Source organism: Doryrhamphus excisus, linkage group LG19 (assembly GCF_037039965.1).
Source record: "Doryrhamphus excisus strain RoL-2023G ecotype Guam linkage group LG19, RoL_Dexc_Guam_v1.1, whole genome shotgun sequence".
Taxonomy (NCBI): Eukaryota; Metazoa; Chordata; class Actinopteri; order Syngnathiformes; family Syngnathidae; genus Doryrhamphus; species Doryrhamphus excisus.
Genome location: NC_136375.1, coordinates 9,407,888 through 9,426,094, shown reverse-complemented (window position 1 = coordinate 9,426,094; position 18,207 = coordinate 9,407,888). Strand labels below are relative to the sequence as shown.

At 42.5% G+C, this 18,207-nt stretch overlaps 3 protein-coding genes across 4 annotated transcripts; 2 read left to right on the top strand and 1 right to left on the bottom strand.

Annotated features, from left to right (window-relative positions):
- Positions 1–9: 9 nt before the first annotated feature.
- Positions 10–8,308, top strand: parp1 (poly (ADP-ribose) polymerase 1). The gene is made up of 23 exons (XM_058057515.2): positions 10–212; positions 1,007–1,172; positions 1,250–1,365; positions 2,209–2,423; positions 2,606–2,696; positions 2,778–2,894; positions 2,968–3,144; positions 3,619–3,784; positions 3,849–3,989; positions 4,067–4,306; positions 4,720–4,785; positions 4,871–5,003; positions 5,088–5,283; positions 5,347–5,475; positions 5,566–5,649; positions 5,751–5,873; positions 5,960–6,088; positions 6,163–6,261; positions 6,686–6,838; positions 6,945–7,072; positions 7,147–7,208; positions 7,274–7,388; positions 7,886–8,308. The coding sequence occupies exons 1-23, from the start codon at positions 90–92 to the stop codon at positions 7,965–7,967; spliced, it is 3,051 nt and encodes a 1,016-aa protein (XP_057913498.2). The 5' UTR covers positions 10–89; the 3' UTR covers positions 7,968–8,308.
- A 413-nt stretch (positions 8,309–8,721) lies between these two features.
- On the top strand, positions 8,722–15,219 carry lin9 (lin-9 DREAM MuvB core complex component). The gene is made up of 15 exons (XM_058057516.2): positions 8,722–8,929; positions 9,615–9,647; positions 10,209–10,300; positions 10,397–10,501; positions 10,612–10,742; positions 11,798–11,923; positions 11,998–12,155; positions 12,222–12,355; positions 12,458–12,586; positions 12,678–12,779; positions 12,872–12,952; positions 13,025–13,150; positions 13,225–13,407; positions 14,166–14,263; positions 14,359–15,219. The coding sequence occupies exons 1-15, from the start codon at positions 8,899–8,901 to the stop codon at positions 14,462–14,464; spliced, it is 1,635 nt and encodes a 544-aa protein (XP_057913499.2). The 5' UTR covers positions 8,722–8,898; the 3' UTR covers positions 14,465–15,219.
- A 710-nt stretch (positions 15,220–15,929) lies between these two features.
- Positions 15,930–17,712, bottom strand: mixl1 (Mix paired-like homeobox). Of its 2 annotated transcripts, none has more exons than XM_058056121.2 (4): positions 17,144–17,712; positions 16,821–17,041; positions 16,592–16,709; positions 15,930–16,506 (listed from the first exon to the last, which is right to left on the bottom strand). In XM_058056121.2, exons 1-4 carry the CDS (start codon positions 17,238–17,240, stop codon positions 15,965–15,967), a joined length of 978 nt encoding a protein of 325 aa, XP_057912104.1. In that variant the 5' UTR covers positions 17,241–17,712; the 3' UTR covers positions 15,930–15,964. The 2 variants fall into 2 exon arrangements, with proteins under 2 accessions (XP_057912104.1, XP_057912103.1); XM_058056120.2 differs by having other exon boundaries at positions 15,931–16,509.
- Between the last annotated feature and the right edge of the window lie 495 nt (positions 17,713–18,207).

Genomic DNA, 18,207 nt, shown 5'->3' with positions numbered 1-18,207 from the left:
GTGCGGCTCTGATTGTTGTCCCGCTTGTCATCCTTAGAAAGTTTGTTTCATTGTCTGTCTTTGAAATTTGGCTTTGAAAGTCAGAGAAAATGGCGGACTCTCAGAACGACAAGCTGTATAAAGCTGAATACGCTAAAAGCGGCCGTGCGTCGTGCAAGAAGTGCAAAGAAAACATAGCTATCAACTCGCTGAGAATGGCTATCATGGTGCAGGTAATGCTTAATGCTTCTGAGCATAGCTAGCTAGCTAACTAGCTTGACGCCATGCTATTTTTTGGACAGTCTGGCGCTTTTTCTTTGAACGTAGATCACTAAACATTACATATAACATAATATTTATATGGCTTTATTTGTGTAAATGTCTCGATTTAGGGAGAAAGGCCCTCATTAGAATTGAGATGGCTGCCACTATGAATGAGATTTCTCCATGTACGCTGCTTCTCGTGTCTTCGTTTTAATGCAATTCGGCATCAAAAGCAGACGATTTTAGCATTTATCGTGAAATTACAGTTGCTGAAATCCAAGAAGACTATGTCATTATGTCATTAGTCATACGGGCTTTAAGATGTGCTTTAGTTACATGATTATGTTGTGTTTTTGTTCATTATAGCTGTTTACATTAGGGGTAGACGGGGAAAAATATCGATATCGCGATATCAATGCTGAAGCTGTCCAAGCATGGGCTGCTGTTCACTTGTAGGCAATTATATGAATTATGTGTTGTACAACAAAATATTGATTTCACATATTAATCAACTCTTCCTCTGCAGTATCCATAGGACTCATAAGAAATCAATCACTGCCCAGTGTCCAAGCATATCGCTTATTCTTATTGATATGATAAGACTGCACCACATATTGATACCGTCATCCATGCACAGTTTTGCACTTACTGAGGAGTTCTTCAACGGCATACTTTGTATGCTGTTGAAGAACGCATGGACTTGTAATGCATGCCATTTGCATGTTACACTGGTTTAAAGTCAAATTTGCTTTTTCTGTGGCAGTCGCCCATGTTTGATGGGAAGGTCCCACATTGGCATCACTTCTCCTGCTTCTGGCTGAGAGCAGCAGCTCAGTCCACCGCCGACATTGCCGGCTTTTCCGACCTCCGCTGGGAAGACCAGGAGAAGGTCAAGAAGGCTATCGAAGGTGGTGGAGCAGCTACAGGAGGTCGGCGCCTCATCCAAAATTCCGCATGGTATCATCCATGTTTTGTGGGGTGACATTTGTGTGTGTTGTTTTTGTAGGAAAAGGGGAACAGAAAGGGGCAGCTAAAGGAGAAAAGACGCTGAATGGCTTTGCGGTGGAATATGCCAAATCGAACCGCAGCACTTGCAAAGGTTGTGAGTTGAAGATACAAAAGGTATGAACACATTAAACTGCAATTCATTTCAGAATGCTGGTCACCCAGTGGTTTGTTCATATTGCTGTATGTGTTGGTCAGGAAAAGTAATGTTAAATGACCTGTTTCAGTGTCAAACTATCACCATCATAAAACCATTTACACTTTGTAAACGGTCAAACAAGTATAAAAAGTTAACCACTATTAATAGACCCCAATAATAACTTTGACCTCATGGGGCGTTCCAACTGTAATCCTCTTCCCCTCTCAACTCCACTCTTGAGTTATGTTGTGGTCACCTGTGGCTATGCATTTCTAGCTATTTGGAACTATAAAAAAAAATGTCACCTCAATAGCCACGTATACATGGACCCAAATATTCCAATTGCATTTGGTTTATTTGCTCAAATGGAAAGAATTTAACCTTTGTATACGCATCATTCCGAAAGAAAATCCGAATGAATCCTGTTTAAATTTATTCCGGGTGCGCTCTTTCACCGCATGCTCAGATATGACGAAACACGCAGCTGGAGACGTTCTTCAGTTTTAAAAATGGAGGTGAGCAATCGGCACTGGACTGCTGCGGAAAGTTCGTTTTTGATCCAAACTAAATTTCAAGACTGGACGAATGAAAAACTCGCAATACAGAGTTTTTCCAACGAGTGAAAGAAAATCTTGGGGAAGTCTGTATCACCTGATGTTGATGCTTTACTGCACATGCCCATTTGACTATTCTGTTTGATTATAGCGGTGCATGTAGACAAGAGATTGGAATATTCCTTTCCATGTATACCATTGTTTTCTGAAAAGTCATTTGGAAAGATGAAAAACTCATGTAAACGTGGCTACTGTCTCCGCTCACAGGATTTGATCCGTGTGTCGAATAAAACGGTGGACCCAGAAAAGCCCCAGCTGGGCCTGATTGACCGCTGGTACCACACGGCATGCTTTGTGAGCCGTAGGGAGGAGTTGGACTTCAAGCCCGAGTACAGCGGTGCTCAGCTGAAGGGTTTCAACATGTTGCGGGCAGAGGACCAGGAGGAGCTTAAAAAGAGGCTCCCTGCTCTCAAATCAGAAGGGTGAGCTGAAGAATATTGATTATGGTAGTGTGTATATAGTATTTATTTCTTTTTGTGCAACCAGCCCAGTTTTTCATACAATGTGGCCACCACTTTTCTTATCTATCTTCAGATTAAAATTACTTTTAGCCTTTGTGGCTTTGGCTAAAATTTAGGCCAAATTTATTTGTTCCCTCTTATAGAAAGCGCAAATGTGAAGAAGTGGATGGAGTCTCGAAGAAACAGAAGAAGGCTGATGAGGAGGAGAAAAAAAAGTTGGAGGAGCAGTTGAAGGTTACTTGGATCTCCACGGGAGACATTGCAATGTGCGTTCAACACATCTTCATCGTCAGTGTGCTTTTTGTCTCTCTCCAGGAGCAAAGTAAGCTCATCTGGGGAATTAAAGACAAGCTGAGGAAGTTTTGTTCAGTCAATGACATGGAGGAGCTTCTATTCGCCAATAACCAAAGGGCTCCCTCAGGGGAATCAAATGTGAGCGTGCCTCAAAATGACTCTACAGTCTTGAATCACGCTTTTGTTAAAGTTACCGTTTTATGATTGACAGGTGGTGGACAGCTTGGCTGATGCCATGGCCTTTGGTGCTCTTGAGCCATGCAAGGAGTGCTTCGGCCAGCTCGTATTCAAAGGGGATGCTTATTACTGCACGGGGGACATCTCAGCTTGGACAAAGTGTGTTTACAAAACGACAAAGCCCGAACGCAAAGACTGGGTCATGCCCAAGGTAGGTCCTCTATAGTATTTTCTCATAAGCATTCATGGAAATGGAATAATCTGTTCCGGGGTCAAAACATTGCCATTATGAAGCTTTTATGAACCGACATGCACATGCACAAGTGATGATTGACACACACGTTATCTCAAATCTTGGATTGTCTAAATTGTCACAAGTGTATAAAGAAGTCAGCGACTGAACTGAGGTCTCAACTCATGAAATGTCATCTCATGTGACGCCATGCATACCATGATGTCACGGGGGCTTGACGAGTTGATTAATTTAATTATGTATTGTTTTCGATGTTGTGGCGGTGATTGAACACTAGGAAAAAAACGACTTTGTATTTTGACTAGTCAGCAGGTTAGGAAATTGTGTCATATAGACGATATGTCACTGTTGTTTTAAATCCTTCTTTTGCTATGAATCTGTGGAGGGCAGCTGTAAAAACATATAAAATATATCTGATTCACTTCTTTTTAGGAATTCCATGAAGTTCCCTTCTTAAAAAAGTTTAAGTTTAAACGACAGGACAGACTTTACCCAAAGGAAACCCCTTCTCAAACTACGCCTGCAGTCAAAGCTGAACCTCTGGCAAGTGCCTCCAGCGCCCCCTCCTCCAAGCCACTCCCAGAGGGCGGACCCACAGGTGAGTGGCCAGTGCACCTCTTATGAAGAAGACGCCAAACTAAACTGTGTGTGTGTTTCCCCAGATAAACCTCTGACTGGTATGAAACTGTTGACTGTGGGAAAGCTGGCCAAGAACAAAGACGACATCAAGGCCGCCGTGGAGGAAATGGGTGGCAAGATTATCAGCTCGGCCACAAAAGCCACACTCTGCATTAGCACCAAGAGTGAGTAACCTACCTACAAACTGACCTTTCATCAGTAAGTTTTTATTTTGAAAGTACATAACGGTCCCCGCCCACAGAGGAAGTGGAGAAGATGGGCAAGAAAATGGAGGAAGTGAAGGACGCCGGCGTGCGTGTCGTGTCTGAAGATTTCCTCACTGACATCAAGTCGTCGGACAAAGCGCTCCAGGAGTTGATCTCCTTGCACGCCATCTCCCCCTGGGGAGCAGAGGTCAAAGCGGAGGCGCCGGCCCCAACTGCGGCCTCCAAGTCCGGAGCCATGGCTTCCAAGAGCACCGGCAGAGTAAAGGAGGAGGAAGGTAATCATTCAGTAAATTTTCAGTTATTAACAGTATCATCACTTTAATATTTACCACTGCATGCAGATGGTAATTATATTTTAATCCAAAGTAATTCCTATTACAATCTCAAAGACTGGAACGGACGGTATTTGTGGAAGAATTGATAATAATACAGTATTAGATCTTGTAACAAAGCATTTGTACAAATTTTTTAAAAAGTCGCCTGCCTTGTAATAAACACCGAGCACTCTCTGCAGTTGAGTAATTGAAGACAGCGAGATACAGTACACGTTATTTTATCCCAATGTTGATAGATTGTATTCACCAACAACTTTATGGTCCATACACACTGTCATAAACAATTGGATACCTGGTGTGATACATTGTGGTGGTCTGTGGCTTTGTATAAAACTGCATGCTCACTCTTGCAGGTAGCAGCAAAACCAAGAAGATGAAACTAACAGTCAAAGGAGGTGCTGCTGTGGATCCAGACTCAGGTAGTCAGAATGATTGATGGTTAGCTAAAGTGCCACCATTTTGTCCCCCCCGAACACGACTGATGGATAATGTGGGTTTTGTTAGGTCTGGAGAACAGCGCTCATGTGTTGGAGCAGAACGGGAAAATGTACAGCGCCACATTAGGTCTTGTGGACATAGTCCGAGGAACCAACTCCTACTACAAACTGCAGCTGCTTGAAGACGACGTACAGAAAAGGTGTGTTAGGTTAATGGGAGTGCTCACTTTCTTAGAATCCATCACATAGTGACAATGGTGTCCACATTTGTCATCAATGTGCAGGTACTGGGTGTTCCGCTCATGGGGCAGAGTGGGCACCACCATCGGAGGCAACAAGCTGGACAAATATGGGGATATGCACTCGGCGCTGAAGAACTTCCTGTCCGTGTACAGAGAAAAGACCGGCAACGAGTGGGGCTGCTCTGACTTCACCAAATGCCCCAATAAGTTCTACCCCCTGGAGATCGACTACGGACAGGTATGGACACCTTGGAAGCTGATATCGTGACCGTGTGTGACTGCCGTTGGTGTTGCTGAGCAGGATGAAGAAGCTGTGAAGAGGCTGACGGCCACCGCTGGCACCAAGTCCAAGCTGGCCAAACCTGTACAGGACCTCATTAAAATGATCTTTGATGTGGAGAGCATGAAGAAGGCCATGGTGGAGTTTGAGGTACAAAAAATGTAGATCAGAGTCTTAGAAGCAATAAGTTCTTCAAACGAGTGATCATCTGTAAGGCTTTGTTCTCCATCCTGCATCCAGATTGACCTCCAGAAAATGCCTCTGGGAAAACTGAGTAAGCGGCAAATTCAGAGTGCTTATGCTCTCCTCACTGAAGTTCAGCAGGTCAGTTAACCTCTGTGGTGACACCCTCTGCTAATTTGTTTGATTTCTCACATCAACGCCAACTCTAGCTGTTCAACAAAACATTCCTCTTCCTGTGTTAGGCTGTGTCAGATTGTGTAACTGAAGCCCAGATTTTGGATCTGTCCAATCGCTTCTACACCCTGATACCTCACGACTTTGGCATGAAGAAACCCCCACTGCTCAACAACCTGGACTTTATTCAAGTATGGACACAAGACTATCCAGTGTCCTCGTGTTTCATGTCTTAAGTGCAGATGGTTGCTAAATACATGCATATATCACTGTCCAGGCTAAAGTTCAGATGCTGGACAACCTGTTGGACATTGAAGTGGCTTACAGTCTGCTGAGAGGAGGGGCCCAGGACAATGAGAGCGATCCAATTGACATCAACTATGAGAAACTCAAAACTCAGATTGAGGTTAGGACCATGCCATCGCTTTAGCCTTGTGTTATAATGTTATGAAAAGTTTATTATTTTTTTATGTCTATCAGGTTGTGGACAAGTCCACACAGGAGGCAGAGATCATTATGCAATATGTGAAGAACACACATGCTGCCACGCACAACACCTATACACTGGAAGTAGAAGATGTAAGTCACAACGTCCTCATTTTGTCACCTTAGTAAGAGGGGAGAAAAGTCAGCATTTTTAATAGAAGTTGTTTTGCTTGAATAGAGTCAAGTAATATTACAACAAAAGTTTAGATTTTATTAGAATAAAGTTGGAAATTGTACCAATGAATAGTAATTTAGCAAAAATAAAGTGAGGGAGAGTTAGGATTTAAGTCGTAACGTTAGGAGCAAATCAGAATTTCACAATAAACTCGCTATGTTGCAAATGAGGCTTAATTTTATAGGAATAAAGTCGGACTATTACGACACGTTGGACCCAAAGAGCCCATTATATTCTAATGTACTCCCTGTAGCATTACAACTTTGTTTTCACAAGTTGTGGTATTTGTTTTCAGTGTAGCTCTAATTCTTGTGTACATTACTGTAATACCTATCATTCAAGATTTTCAAAATCAGTCGCGAGGGAGAGCGTCAGCGGTTCCGCCCCTTCGAGGAGCTGCACAATCGCCAGCTGCTGTGGCACGGCTCGCGTGCCACCAACTACGCTGGCATCTTGTCTCAGGGTCTCCGCATTGCCCCTCCGGAAGCACCTGTGGTGAGTACACGTTGCCAAGTTGGCTTTGATCTTTTACTCAATATAGGCGGCATTATTTCATTTAGCCTATACTTTTTTGTTTTAATTGTTTTATTTTATATTTTAGACCGGTTACATGTTCGGCAAAGGTGTGTACTTTGCTGACATGGTGTCCAAGAGCGCAAACTACTGTCACACATCACAGTCCAACCCTGTGGGACTTCTACTGCTGGCTGAAGTTGCTCTCGGCAACATGTAAGTGACATCATCCTGAATGAACTCGCTGTGAATGATGCTGATGCTGACTTTTTTTTTCTTTTTTACTTTAGGCACGAGCTGAAAAAGGCCTCCCATATCACAAAATTACCAAAGGGCAAGCATAGTGTTAAAGGTATGAAAATAATCTTCTCTCCCAGTAATTCATGCTGCAGACACTGATTTTCTTTTTCTTTGCAGGTTTGGGCAGAACTGCTCCTGAATCGAGTGCTACTACCACTTTAGACGGCGTAGAAGTGCCTCTGGGAAAAGGAACCCACACCAACATTGATGACACCAGCCTACTGTACAACGAGTATCCTTTTATGCTCACTCAGACATGGATTTTATTGTACTCTACACACATTATGATCTTTGAATATGCTTTGCTGCTTTCTATGTACACTATTTTTTTTCATTCCGCTGGTTTTGTTTCAAGTATACTGTATATTCTCCTGTGTCGAAGTGCCAAACACGCACATTTCCTCCTTTTCCCCTTTAAAAAGTGTCTTGTTGAATCAACCACAGCTGACCTTTTTACCCATTATTATACCGCTCATCGCTGTCTTTATCTTTCTTGTTGGAATTGAACAGCCTCACAATTTCTGTTGTGACACGTGCTGTACTTCCATCTCCGATAACACTCCCCTTCTCTCTTGACTACCATAGTTTGCTCACCACTATTAATTAGTCTACGAGAGCTGTGGTTAAGTATGGTAGGTCTGATTAGCTTGGATTAGATTTAACAGCATGACCAGAAATGTGCATATACACTACATTTTTGTTATGATTTTTCCTTAACAAGCTTCACAGATACATCGTGTATGATGTAGCCCAAATAAACCTGAAGTATCTCCTGAAGATCAACTTTAATTACAAAACTTCCTTGTGGTGAGAACACTCCTTGAGTTTGATTCCCTGCGGCGATACCCTCGGCTAAAGGATTGATGCTAATCTCTTGTCACTTTATGCGATTTTTCAGCAGATTTACTGTACTAGCGTTGCGTTTATTCGGTACTTGCATATCCACTCGAGGAAGGTCAAAAACAACATAGCAAACCTTTGATTTTTAGGTAGAAAAGACATAGGAGGATAGATTTGTAGGAATTTGTGACCAACAGCCACGTAGTTACTCACTCCGCCCACTTAGAATACTGTATTACATGTATTAGTATATATTTGCATTGTTTCTCTGCAGCTGTCTTCCCTTGCAAAAATAAACAATCTTTCTACAAAGGGTCCGTCTTGTATTACGCATGATTTGCAAAGAATTTGGCCACCTGGGGTGTTAAGTGAGACATATCTTGTATGTGTGCTATGTGGAGATGTTGCAGCAGGCATCCGTCTTTGTTGTGGGGTTCCATTCTCTGTGGTGATGTCAGGGTCTTGATGCCACTGCATAATTTGAAGCTACACCTTTTAAGTCCTACCAAATGTTATTGTATATCTTATGGTTGTAAATCAACTTTTGACATTTTGACAAGCCAACTTGAATTTAAACACAAGTGTGTTAATTTTCTGTGAATTGCGATACTCCACTTACGACACAGTTACAATGCACCAGAGCAAAATGCAAGTACTAGACATTTCCTCCACCCCAGGTCTGAGGCTTTCCGTTCGGAGTTATGCAAAGTTATTACGGGTGATACCTGTTTAGGCTGAGTCAGTAAAATGATATATAATGTTATTCTAACGCTAATTGGTCGTACTAGTGCAATTTGGTCACACACAAGCTTGTTTGAGTTCGTCAACTAGTCCTAAGGCAGCGTCCCGACCCAGAATGCATTTTGACAAGCTCTTTGAAAAAGCGGCGCGGCTGATTCAAGATGGCGGAGATGGACCAGCTGTTAGACGAGAGTGAGTAACATCAACATAAATTCAACCCAGTGTCGCTTTGTTATTACCCATTAATTCCACCGTTGTGGTCTTCACGCGCAGCGATAACCTACCTACCATTTGCGATGATCTTCATTTCTCACTAAGTTTGGAAAGTATCTTTACACGTAGTGAGATACCGGTATGTCCGTGTAGGCTAACGCTTGTTAGCACGAGAGGCTAACGAAAGCTAATAGGAGGAGTTGAGCAAGTTTCTTTAGTTCCATTGGGTAAACAAATAATGTTAGCTTAGCTACCGGCTAGCAGCCGCTAATAACAAAGGGATCTCCATAGCTTCATTTAGTTGATTAAACCCTCACGCTAGCAAAGCTTCATATTAGTACTGTTTATGATTGACAACTACCACATTAGTTTATCGTATGTATATTATTAATTTATTACAATGTGCTCAGGGCAGCAGGTTGAGACGGCGTATTCACGCAGAACGCAATTGAGTATTATCTTCGGATTTGTGACCTTAATGCTGCTTTAATTTCCCACCATTCGCCCTCTTCACTCAGCTGTCGCTATAATGTTACCCGCGCTTGACAGCTCTATCTGGGGTGTAGGCCTCGCTTAAACCAACTGGCTTAATGCCTGTCTTTTTCTTGAAGTTATTTAATACACATTTTATTCTAATTATTCATTTTGCACCGTATTTCCTCAGGCTCCTCGGCAGAGGCACTTGTCAGTCTCAAAGGTATGTTGGTCAAGAATTGTGCGGATATATTGTTGACATTATTATTACACTCTTTTTAACCGCTTGTCATATTTTGCTACACTGCTTGGTTGTATGCATAGTTTAGTTTTCCCGTAAGAAGGTAACTGAAAAGCAGTCATTTAGTTTTGCTACGTTATTGCCAATTAAAGCGTCCAATCATTGTTTTTATGTCATTACCAATACTATCCACAGCCTCTAGGGGGCATGTTAAGCAGGGCTTGCCACTATAGGCTATGATGTGTTAAATCATTATGGTTTCCCACCATCATTTCTCATGTTCACACCTATTTTTTTTCTTTTAGTCATGTTGTGGTTTGTGATGTCAATTATTTTTCTTTGCTGGTATGATGTAATTTGATTGTAGTGAGTGAATAATTACGATCACAAAATAGTCAACGATCTCACATACAGTGGAACCTCTGGTCGAACACAATGTTGCTGAATGTTGGTTGAGTTCAGAATTAGAGGTTCCACTCTACAACCGTTGCTTTCATGATAATTATTTTTATATCATAATTTTCTGAATTTGACTTTCCACAGAGGGTAGTTTGTCCAACACTCTGAATGAAAAGAACATCTTCCCAAGAGCTCACAACACCAGGGGACGTCAGTCCTCCCTCACCATGGACATGGTAATAGACAAAATGTTCCCTGTTATTGCTAGACAAACATTCACCCCCCCCCTCCACATAATTAAATTTGGCTAAACTCCACGTTGCATCTGACAGTCCACCCGAGGCTCGAAGAGGAGTCGGTATGAGGATGATCAGCCACAGCAGCGTCTTCCTTCTAGATCCCCTAGAAGAAGCCAGAGGGTCAACACCACACCACAGGTAAACAAAAAAAACCCTTCCTCGTCCTCCTCGCTATGAAATATATGCTACATGGTTGAAAGTACACAGTACATTGTGTGATTATTGAATGTGTCAATTTTGTGTTGCAGAAATTTACAAATGTGGTGACTCCAGATAAAAAGTCATCTCAAAGAATAGGGCTGAGATTAAGGAACCTTCTTAAGCTTCCCAAAGCTCACAAATGGTGCATCTATGAATGGTTCTACTCCAACATTGACAGGTAAACTGGCCTTCACTGTACACTTCATTTAGAAACTGCTGGGAGGAAGGATCACAGTCATTTTGTTAGCCGCCCACGTTGTGCACCAGTGCGTTGCGCATCAGCAAGCGTTCTGTGGGCTTTGACTTTGAGGATTATTTGTAGTAGTGTTGGGCGATATGGACCTTGGCGTATAATCACAGTATTTTTGGGAAGTATGATGATGTAAAATGATATAAAATTTCAATTCAGTGGAGTCTTGTATAAAAAGCCACAAACCTGAAGCTATATAATGAAATACACTTGTTTCAAAGCATGAGTCGCGCACTCACACAAACACAACTACATGGCATCCTAAATTTAGCTAACCCCTGCTAGCCTCTATTCACACTTTGTACAAGGAGATTCAGCCAACGTTCGCCTGCGTTCATCACCATTTCAACCTGTTTAGGTCGAGAGGTCCGAGTAAATACGGACGTTCCTTCTCACAATGACAGCATTTGATTCATCTTATGTATCCACCGCGACGCGCAGCCATCAGCTCGGCTTTATCATTTATATCGGTATAAGTCATTTTGTTCTCATTGGAAGAATCTATACCTGTATACCGGTATATAAAGAAATATCGCCCAACCCTAATTTGTTGTTGTTGTGGTTGTTTCTAATATGCCAGGTGGCGGTTGGCATTAATAACTGGCTGGAGGAACAGCCGTATTGTTTATGCAACACATCCAGCTGGGGCATGGAGGTTAACGACTTTATGGTGAAAGTTTAAACACTGCCCACAAATGTTAGCAACTCGTGCAAAAACATGGTAGAATGTTGTAATCATCATCCACAATCCTCACGTGAAACTTGAACACACGTCTCTCCCTTTTCTGTACGTTCTAAAGAGAGTAAAACAGCATGAGGGAGCTAACAATACTACAGTGCAATTTCCTTTAAGATGACATCTGTTTAACAGATACTGCAGTTTTGATTGTCAAAGTGATGGCTTCAAAATTGCAATCAGCATTTACTTTGTTGTATTGTAGTTATCACTCTAAAATTGCGTTCTTTTTCTATTTGTCTCCCAGGCCTCTCTTTGAGGGAGACAATGAATTCTGTCTGTGTTTGAAGGAGTCTTTCCCCACCCTAAAAACACGGAAGTTGACTCGAGTGGAGTGGGGAACAATCCGTAGATTGATGGGAAAACCCAGACGGTACACATCGTACTTTGCATGACGCAGTCAAACTTGAAGGTTGTTTTTGTTGATATATATATTTTTTAATTCAGGTGTTCATCTGCATTCTTTGCTGAAGAACGGACTGCACTAAGACAAAAGAGACAGAAGATGCGCCTGCTGCAGCAAAGAAAACTGTCTGACGTGTCTACCTGCAAAGACCTACCTGATGAGATCCCACTTCCTCTCATCATAGGCACCAAAGTCACCGGTAACCCAAATTTTCAGGGCATATGTCCTACGTGTTTGCTAACGTCGAATGTCGTGGTCTCAACAGCTCGACTTCGAGGTGTACACGACGGATTGTTTACTGGGCAGATTGATGCCGTCGACACGAGTGCCGCCACCTATCGTGTGACCTTTGACCGAAGTGGCCTAGGAACACATACTGTGCCTGACTATGAAGTTTTGGTACCCAACATCTCTATTGATTACAATTTTTTTCATACTGCAGTGTATACAGTATATTATACACAACACACTGTAAGACGCTGTCATCACTCCCTCTTTCAGAGCAATGAGCCCAATGAGACGATGCCCATTTCAGCCTTTGCCCAGAAGCACCGGACAACACGCTACATACAGAACCTCATGACTCCACCCAGAGGCCCCTACCCATCTGCCACCACACCCGTTCTTATGGTACAGTACATTTTTGCCCAATGCTACAACTCTTCATCACATTCTTAGGGTTGCACGTCAAGATGAATCATGTCCATGTCGCTTATAACAGGACCATGACCCTCTTATCAACCAGTCGACGTGGAGCAGCAAGCTGCCAGGTGCAGACGGAGACACCCTCGGTGGATTTCCTGTCAAGTTCCTTGTCCAAGTGGTAAATGGATGTTCTTAAAATGGCGTTCTGATAACGCTGCAATCTTAGCACCGGCATCCTAACCCTGACATATCTTCATCTTCTGTTACAAGACAAGGTTGTCTAAGATCTTGATGATCAAGAAAGAGCATATCAAGCACTTAAAAGAAATGAACACAGAAGCAGAGAAGCTGGTACAGTGCACACATTGAAAGTACTATGACTTAACTGTCGAGCTCTACTCAGACTATATGTATGTGTTTCAGAAGTCCTACTCCTTGCCTATTGACCGTGACTTCCAGAAGCGCTACGCTACCACAGTGCTTGAACTGGAGCAGCTCAATAAAGATCTTAATAAAGTGCTACACGAAGTTCAGCAATTTTGTTGCGAGGTAAGTGATTCATCCTAACAGATTAAAATCATTTGAACATTATGCTGTTGATGGTAAACATTTTGTCTTTTCAGCTCTCTCCAGATCAAGGCATGCTTCCTGCCGACCACCCGGCTGACCTGCGGCGGCACTGTGACGACGAGGCCCAGCAGATGCTGCAGCTAAGCGATTCCTTCAAGGACATACAACAGAGCATGTCCAACTCCAACCTCACGCACCTTGTGTCCCGCCTCACAGCTTTGCTGCTACAGATCAAGGTCAGTTCCATCAAACAACTGCTTGTTGCACAGCAGATATTGGGTTGCACAATGTATGCCCCAAAAGTTCATGTATCATTAATGATAACATGCCAAATATCGACATCCCCGAAGGCCTATAAGGCAAAAATGATTACCACTCCCAACTTTACTGACGAGATAGAGAGATAGCCTTCCTTTATTGTCATTGCAGAAAAATACAGCAGTGAAATTGCCAACGAAATGTCGTTGCCTGGCTCCCGTATTACACCAGAGACTAAAAAGATAAATAATAATAATAAATAGAATGAGTAGATGATGAATAAATAGATCTGATAGACCCTGCGGTTCCAAAATAACAATGCACCCACTGTGGTTGCTCGTGCACGAGCATGCATCATACACTGTCATGAAGAGAAAAGAATAGAATAGGAAGAATAACAGTGCGACCTCACAGCTAGGAGACCAGGTTTCAATTCCACCCTCGGCCATCTCTGTGTGGAGTTTGCATGTTCTCCCCTGCCTCTCGCCCGAAGACAGCTGGGATAGGCTCCAGCACCCCCGCGACCCTTGTGAGGAAAAGCGTTAGAAAATGAATGAATGAATAACAGTGCCCTCTTCTGTTTCTCGGGGTGCCCCACCTTACTCTTCAAGAATCAATAACATGCGTGTTGCCAAATTGGCTGTACCTGCTGTACCTATAAGTACTTTCAACCCATTGTACCTTTATACACTCACAACGCACCACTCAATACCTTTTGTCTGAATTTGCTATCCAGTGTCTGGCAGACGGAGGAGACCTGAATTCATTTGAGTTCAAATCTCTAACGGACTCCCTCAATGACATCAAAGCCTCCATTGATCCATCCAACCTCAGGTAGCTTTTAAATTGATCCTCTTCATGTTTTATTCATGTACTTTTAAAAGCCACGCTTCCCAGCTCACTTCCTTTATGTGTTACGGCGCTTCTAGTTGCTTCCAGAATAATGTGGAGATCCACGTGGCCCACATCCAAAGCGGCTTGAGTCAACTGGGCAATCTGCACGCATTTGCAGCCAACAACACCAACGCCGTCTGAGTGTGTGGTCTCTCCGCGGCACAGGTGCATGCACAAACACTTCCAGATACCAACTGTCAACACAAGCCCGAGTGCATGTATATGCCATCCCTTTCGGATGCTCCAATCCAATGGAAATAGCTCAGTGGGAGGATGTCCTGAATAGTTTTACCTTCCAGTTTTATTCTATGAAAATGTTTGTGCACCACACACAACACAAACTTGGACGTCTTAATGGTTTTGCCACACAAGTCACATCTCCAACCTCTCCAATGTATTTGTCTGTTCCACGTGCCAAACATTGAGTCTTATAGGTATTTATTTATTTTGAGTGTTGGTGTGTAATGCTTATGGAAGTATGGTAGATTCCCTGCTTTTTGGTGTTCCACTGATGGGAAAGCACAGTGCAGGCTAAAGAATGTTTTATAAAGTGTTTATTGTAGATACTTGTACAATATATGTCATTCATTTTGACTGTTGTCAACATTTCTGGTGTATATATTCAGAAATGGCTTTTGTAATTTTTGTGTGCACTCACAAAAGAGACGTTGCTATTTTTATAAAGGAGAATTCCGGGGTTTTAATGCCTTTTATTCCTCAACATGATCTTAGCATTTCCACGTTAGGCATGGCTGTTGCTGCGTCCACCACACATAGCCACTGATAAATATTTCATAGGGAATCTCTTTTTTTTTTCAGTTTTGTAAAGTTATATATGAGCACGCCCCTCGGGCAATTGTATATACGTGTTTGTCTTTTTATATTAAACATAATATTGCAAAGCTATGAGTCACTCCCACTTTGTAAGCCAGGGGTGTCCAAAGTGCGGACCGCAGCACATTCGAAAAATACCAAAAGAAAACTAATGAAAAACGAGGGCAAAAATGGGGAAGATGCAGGATGTTTTATAGCCAGTAATCCCACGTTTATCGCTGATTTCTGCGAAATAGATTTTAGTATACATACAGAATGTTTTCATAGTTTCATAGAAAACCTGTATATGACTTTCTCAGTATTGGTTTTAACATTATTAGCGCCCTGTCACATTGTGCAGGAGTTTAAATGTTTCACATGGAGTGGATAGAATGACAAACAAGACAAAGACTTACCACTTCCACATGGAATGAGAGGAAAGCTTTTTTTTTTAAACTCCATGTCAGCCATAGTATGTCGGCTTGGCGCTGCTGTTTACTGATGCCTAGTAACCAGAGTACTACATATTACTAGTCTTTCAATATTTTTGGACTAATAATAAGCCATAGTCAACCATGAAACGGTGATCACTTATTTCCTTAAAAATGTCATATCGAGAGACGACTGTTTAATTTATCATATCTACATTGGATTAGCTAAATATCAAAATGGCCCCTGCATTGCTGATTTTTCAGTATGCAGCCGTTGGCGGAAAAAGCAAAAAGAATATCATATTTAAGATGAAAGCATTGAAAAGTTTATTACTATTTTACAATAAATAAAACAACTGTATGTCATTTCTTATGATACAAATCTCTGTAGAGCACATTACATAAAACCACCAAAGCCAACCATGGCCTCACTCTCCCAATCGGAGTCTGAATCAGAAAAGTCCGGTGTCTCAGCTCCGTGGATTGGAGAGAAGCTACTGAAGCCATCCCCCGCAGCCCTCACTTGGGGGTACTGTATCTGGCCCCCGGCGTCTTTGGGCGATGACCTGCTATAGTTATTCTGCGTGGGAATGGGCGGAATCACCACTTTCATCTCGGGTCCGATGGTCTTGTTGGGTGGGAAGTTGTCATATTCCACCAAAACCTTGGGAGTATGGTTGCCGGTCATGCCGGTTTGGACTTTGTGCCGGTGCTCGTTGGGGTAAAGGAGGACGTTGCTGGACGGGACGTTGACAGTTAGCTCGTGGAGCTGCATCTGCTCAGGCTTCACTCGGCTGGCGTCTTTGTCGTACACACAGGATGCTGATACACCAGTCCTGTGCTGATCTTCTGCATTTGGGTGCACCGGGGGTCTGTAGCTGTCCTCTAGTCTAAAAGCAGATGTCCTGTGAGCCTCCGTGCTGTGGCTGTTATCGTACACTGCTAGAAGAAGACAAAAGGAAAAACTCAGTACAAAACAAAGACGGTTTTAAATAACTGAACCAAAAACATGGCTGTCAATCACCTTTCTCTGTGGCCATCCTGTTCTGGAGTTGGCTGAAGGATGCAGGCGGGTTGGGGGCCTTCATGGCTGAGGAGCCTACTTGCCGACGAGATTTGGCTCTCCTGTTTTGGAACCACACCTGAAATTGAAGAAGTGTAAGATTATTTTAGTGAAGCCCTATTTTAGCATGTTCCCCATTTCAAAACGGTGCCTTCAAGGCACAAAAATGAACGGGAGCCATGGCATTTACCTGAATTCTGGACTCGGGCAGCCCGGTGAGAGCCTCCAGCCTCTCTCTCAAGTAGATATCCGGATATTTGGTGTCAGAGTAGACTTTCTCCAGCACTTCAATTTGCTGCTGCGTGAAATTGGTCCTCTTTCTTCTGTGGGTCAATATGGCCACGCATTTATCCACTCTTGGCATTGAAGCTGCAGAAGCTAGGTAGTTGGTTACATCCGTGGCTCTAAAATCTGTAAAAAAAAAAAAAAAAAGAAAGAAAAAAAGAAAAAGACAAATATGTTAGTTTGTTTTCGAGTAATAGTAAAACTTTAGTAATATCGAGAGGAACCAACCTGCATTGACGATGTTGCTCATCTGGAGGTTGCCTTCGTGGTACATCTGGAAGTGATTCAGATCCCCAAGGGGCGGATTTCCATGGACTGCAGACATGTTTCCTCGCCGCGATATACCCACAAACTGATCTTGCCAGAGCCGGGAGAGCCCCGCACTTAAATGAGGCAGCGATCAAAGGTGACGCGGAGTTGCAAAGTGTGAACGACGCGGCCATCAACGCCGGCTGGCACTGCAGTGGATCCGCTGCAAACTTCAGACGTCTCCGGAGGTGTGAAGGCGTCTCACCTTGGACGCTGGCCGCAGGTCTCATTTTAAAAGAGCTTTTAATGGAATCTGCACGTTCAATACACATCTGCAGAGAAAACATTTATCCGCTTTGGCGTGGGCGACGCCATAATGGACCTGTTACCTTCAAAGACCGTCGGAAACTACCACTTTCCTCTCCCCACGACCTCCCAGGTGTACTAGAAAATGCCTTTGTACTCCAACTTTTGTACAAATACAATTCTCTCACGATAAACTGGAAATATAACACTAAAGGCTCGTAATTCAAACATGACACGTTCGGAAATTGTAAAAACAAAAACAAAACGAAAAAAAAATGCAAGCCTAAAAACAGAATGTTAACTGAAGTTAAATATACATGTTTTAAAGTTGTTAAAAACATGTATCTAACATTACTTTCAATAACCAAGTACTTCCTGAAAAGTTATTGCTGTAATTATTTGCATAATTACATTACAAACCACCTAATGGTATTAATAGTGGACTGAACAAACAAAAGAGAATTGCTGTTTAAATCCAATATTAATCAAATTGGCTTATATGGATTACATGTGCAAAAATCACTTCACTGCACATTATCACCAGGTTTGCACAAAACTCTGCATATCATATAAAATGTTATCATTTTACCATTATTTTCAAATTTGTGCAAAAAGTGTCATTTAATGTGAATAAAGGCGGAAAATAGCCCAAGACACTTTTAGAATGTGTATATAAAGGCAATATATTGTAATATCTGGTTTATCTGTACATTTATCCATAATTGTTGTTAAATACC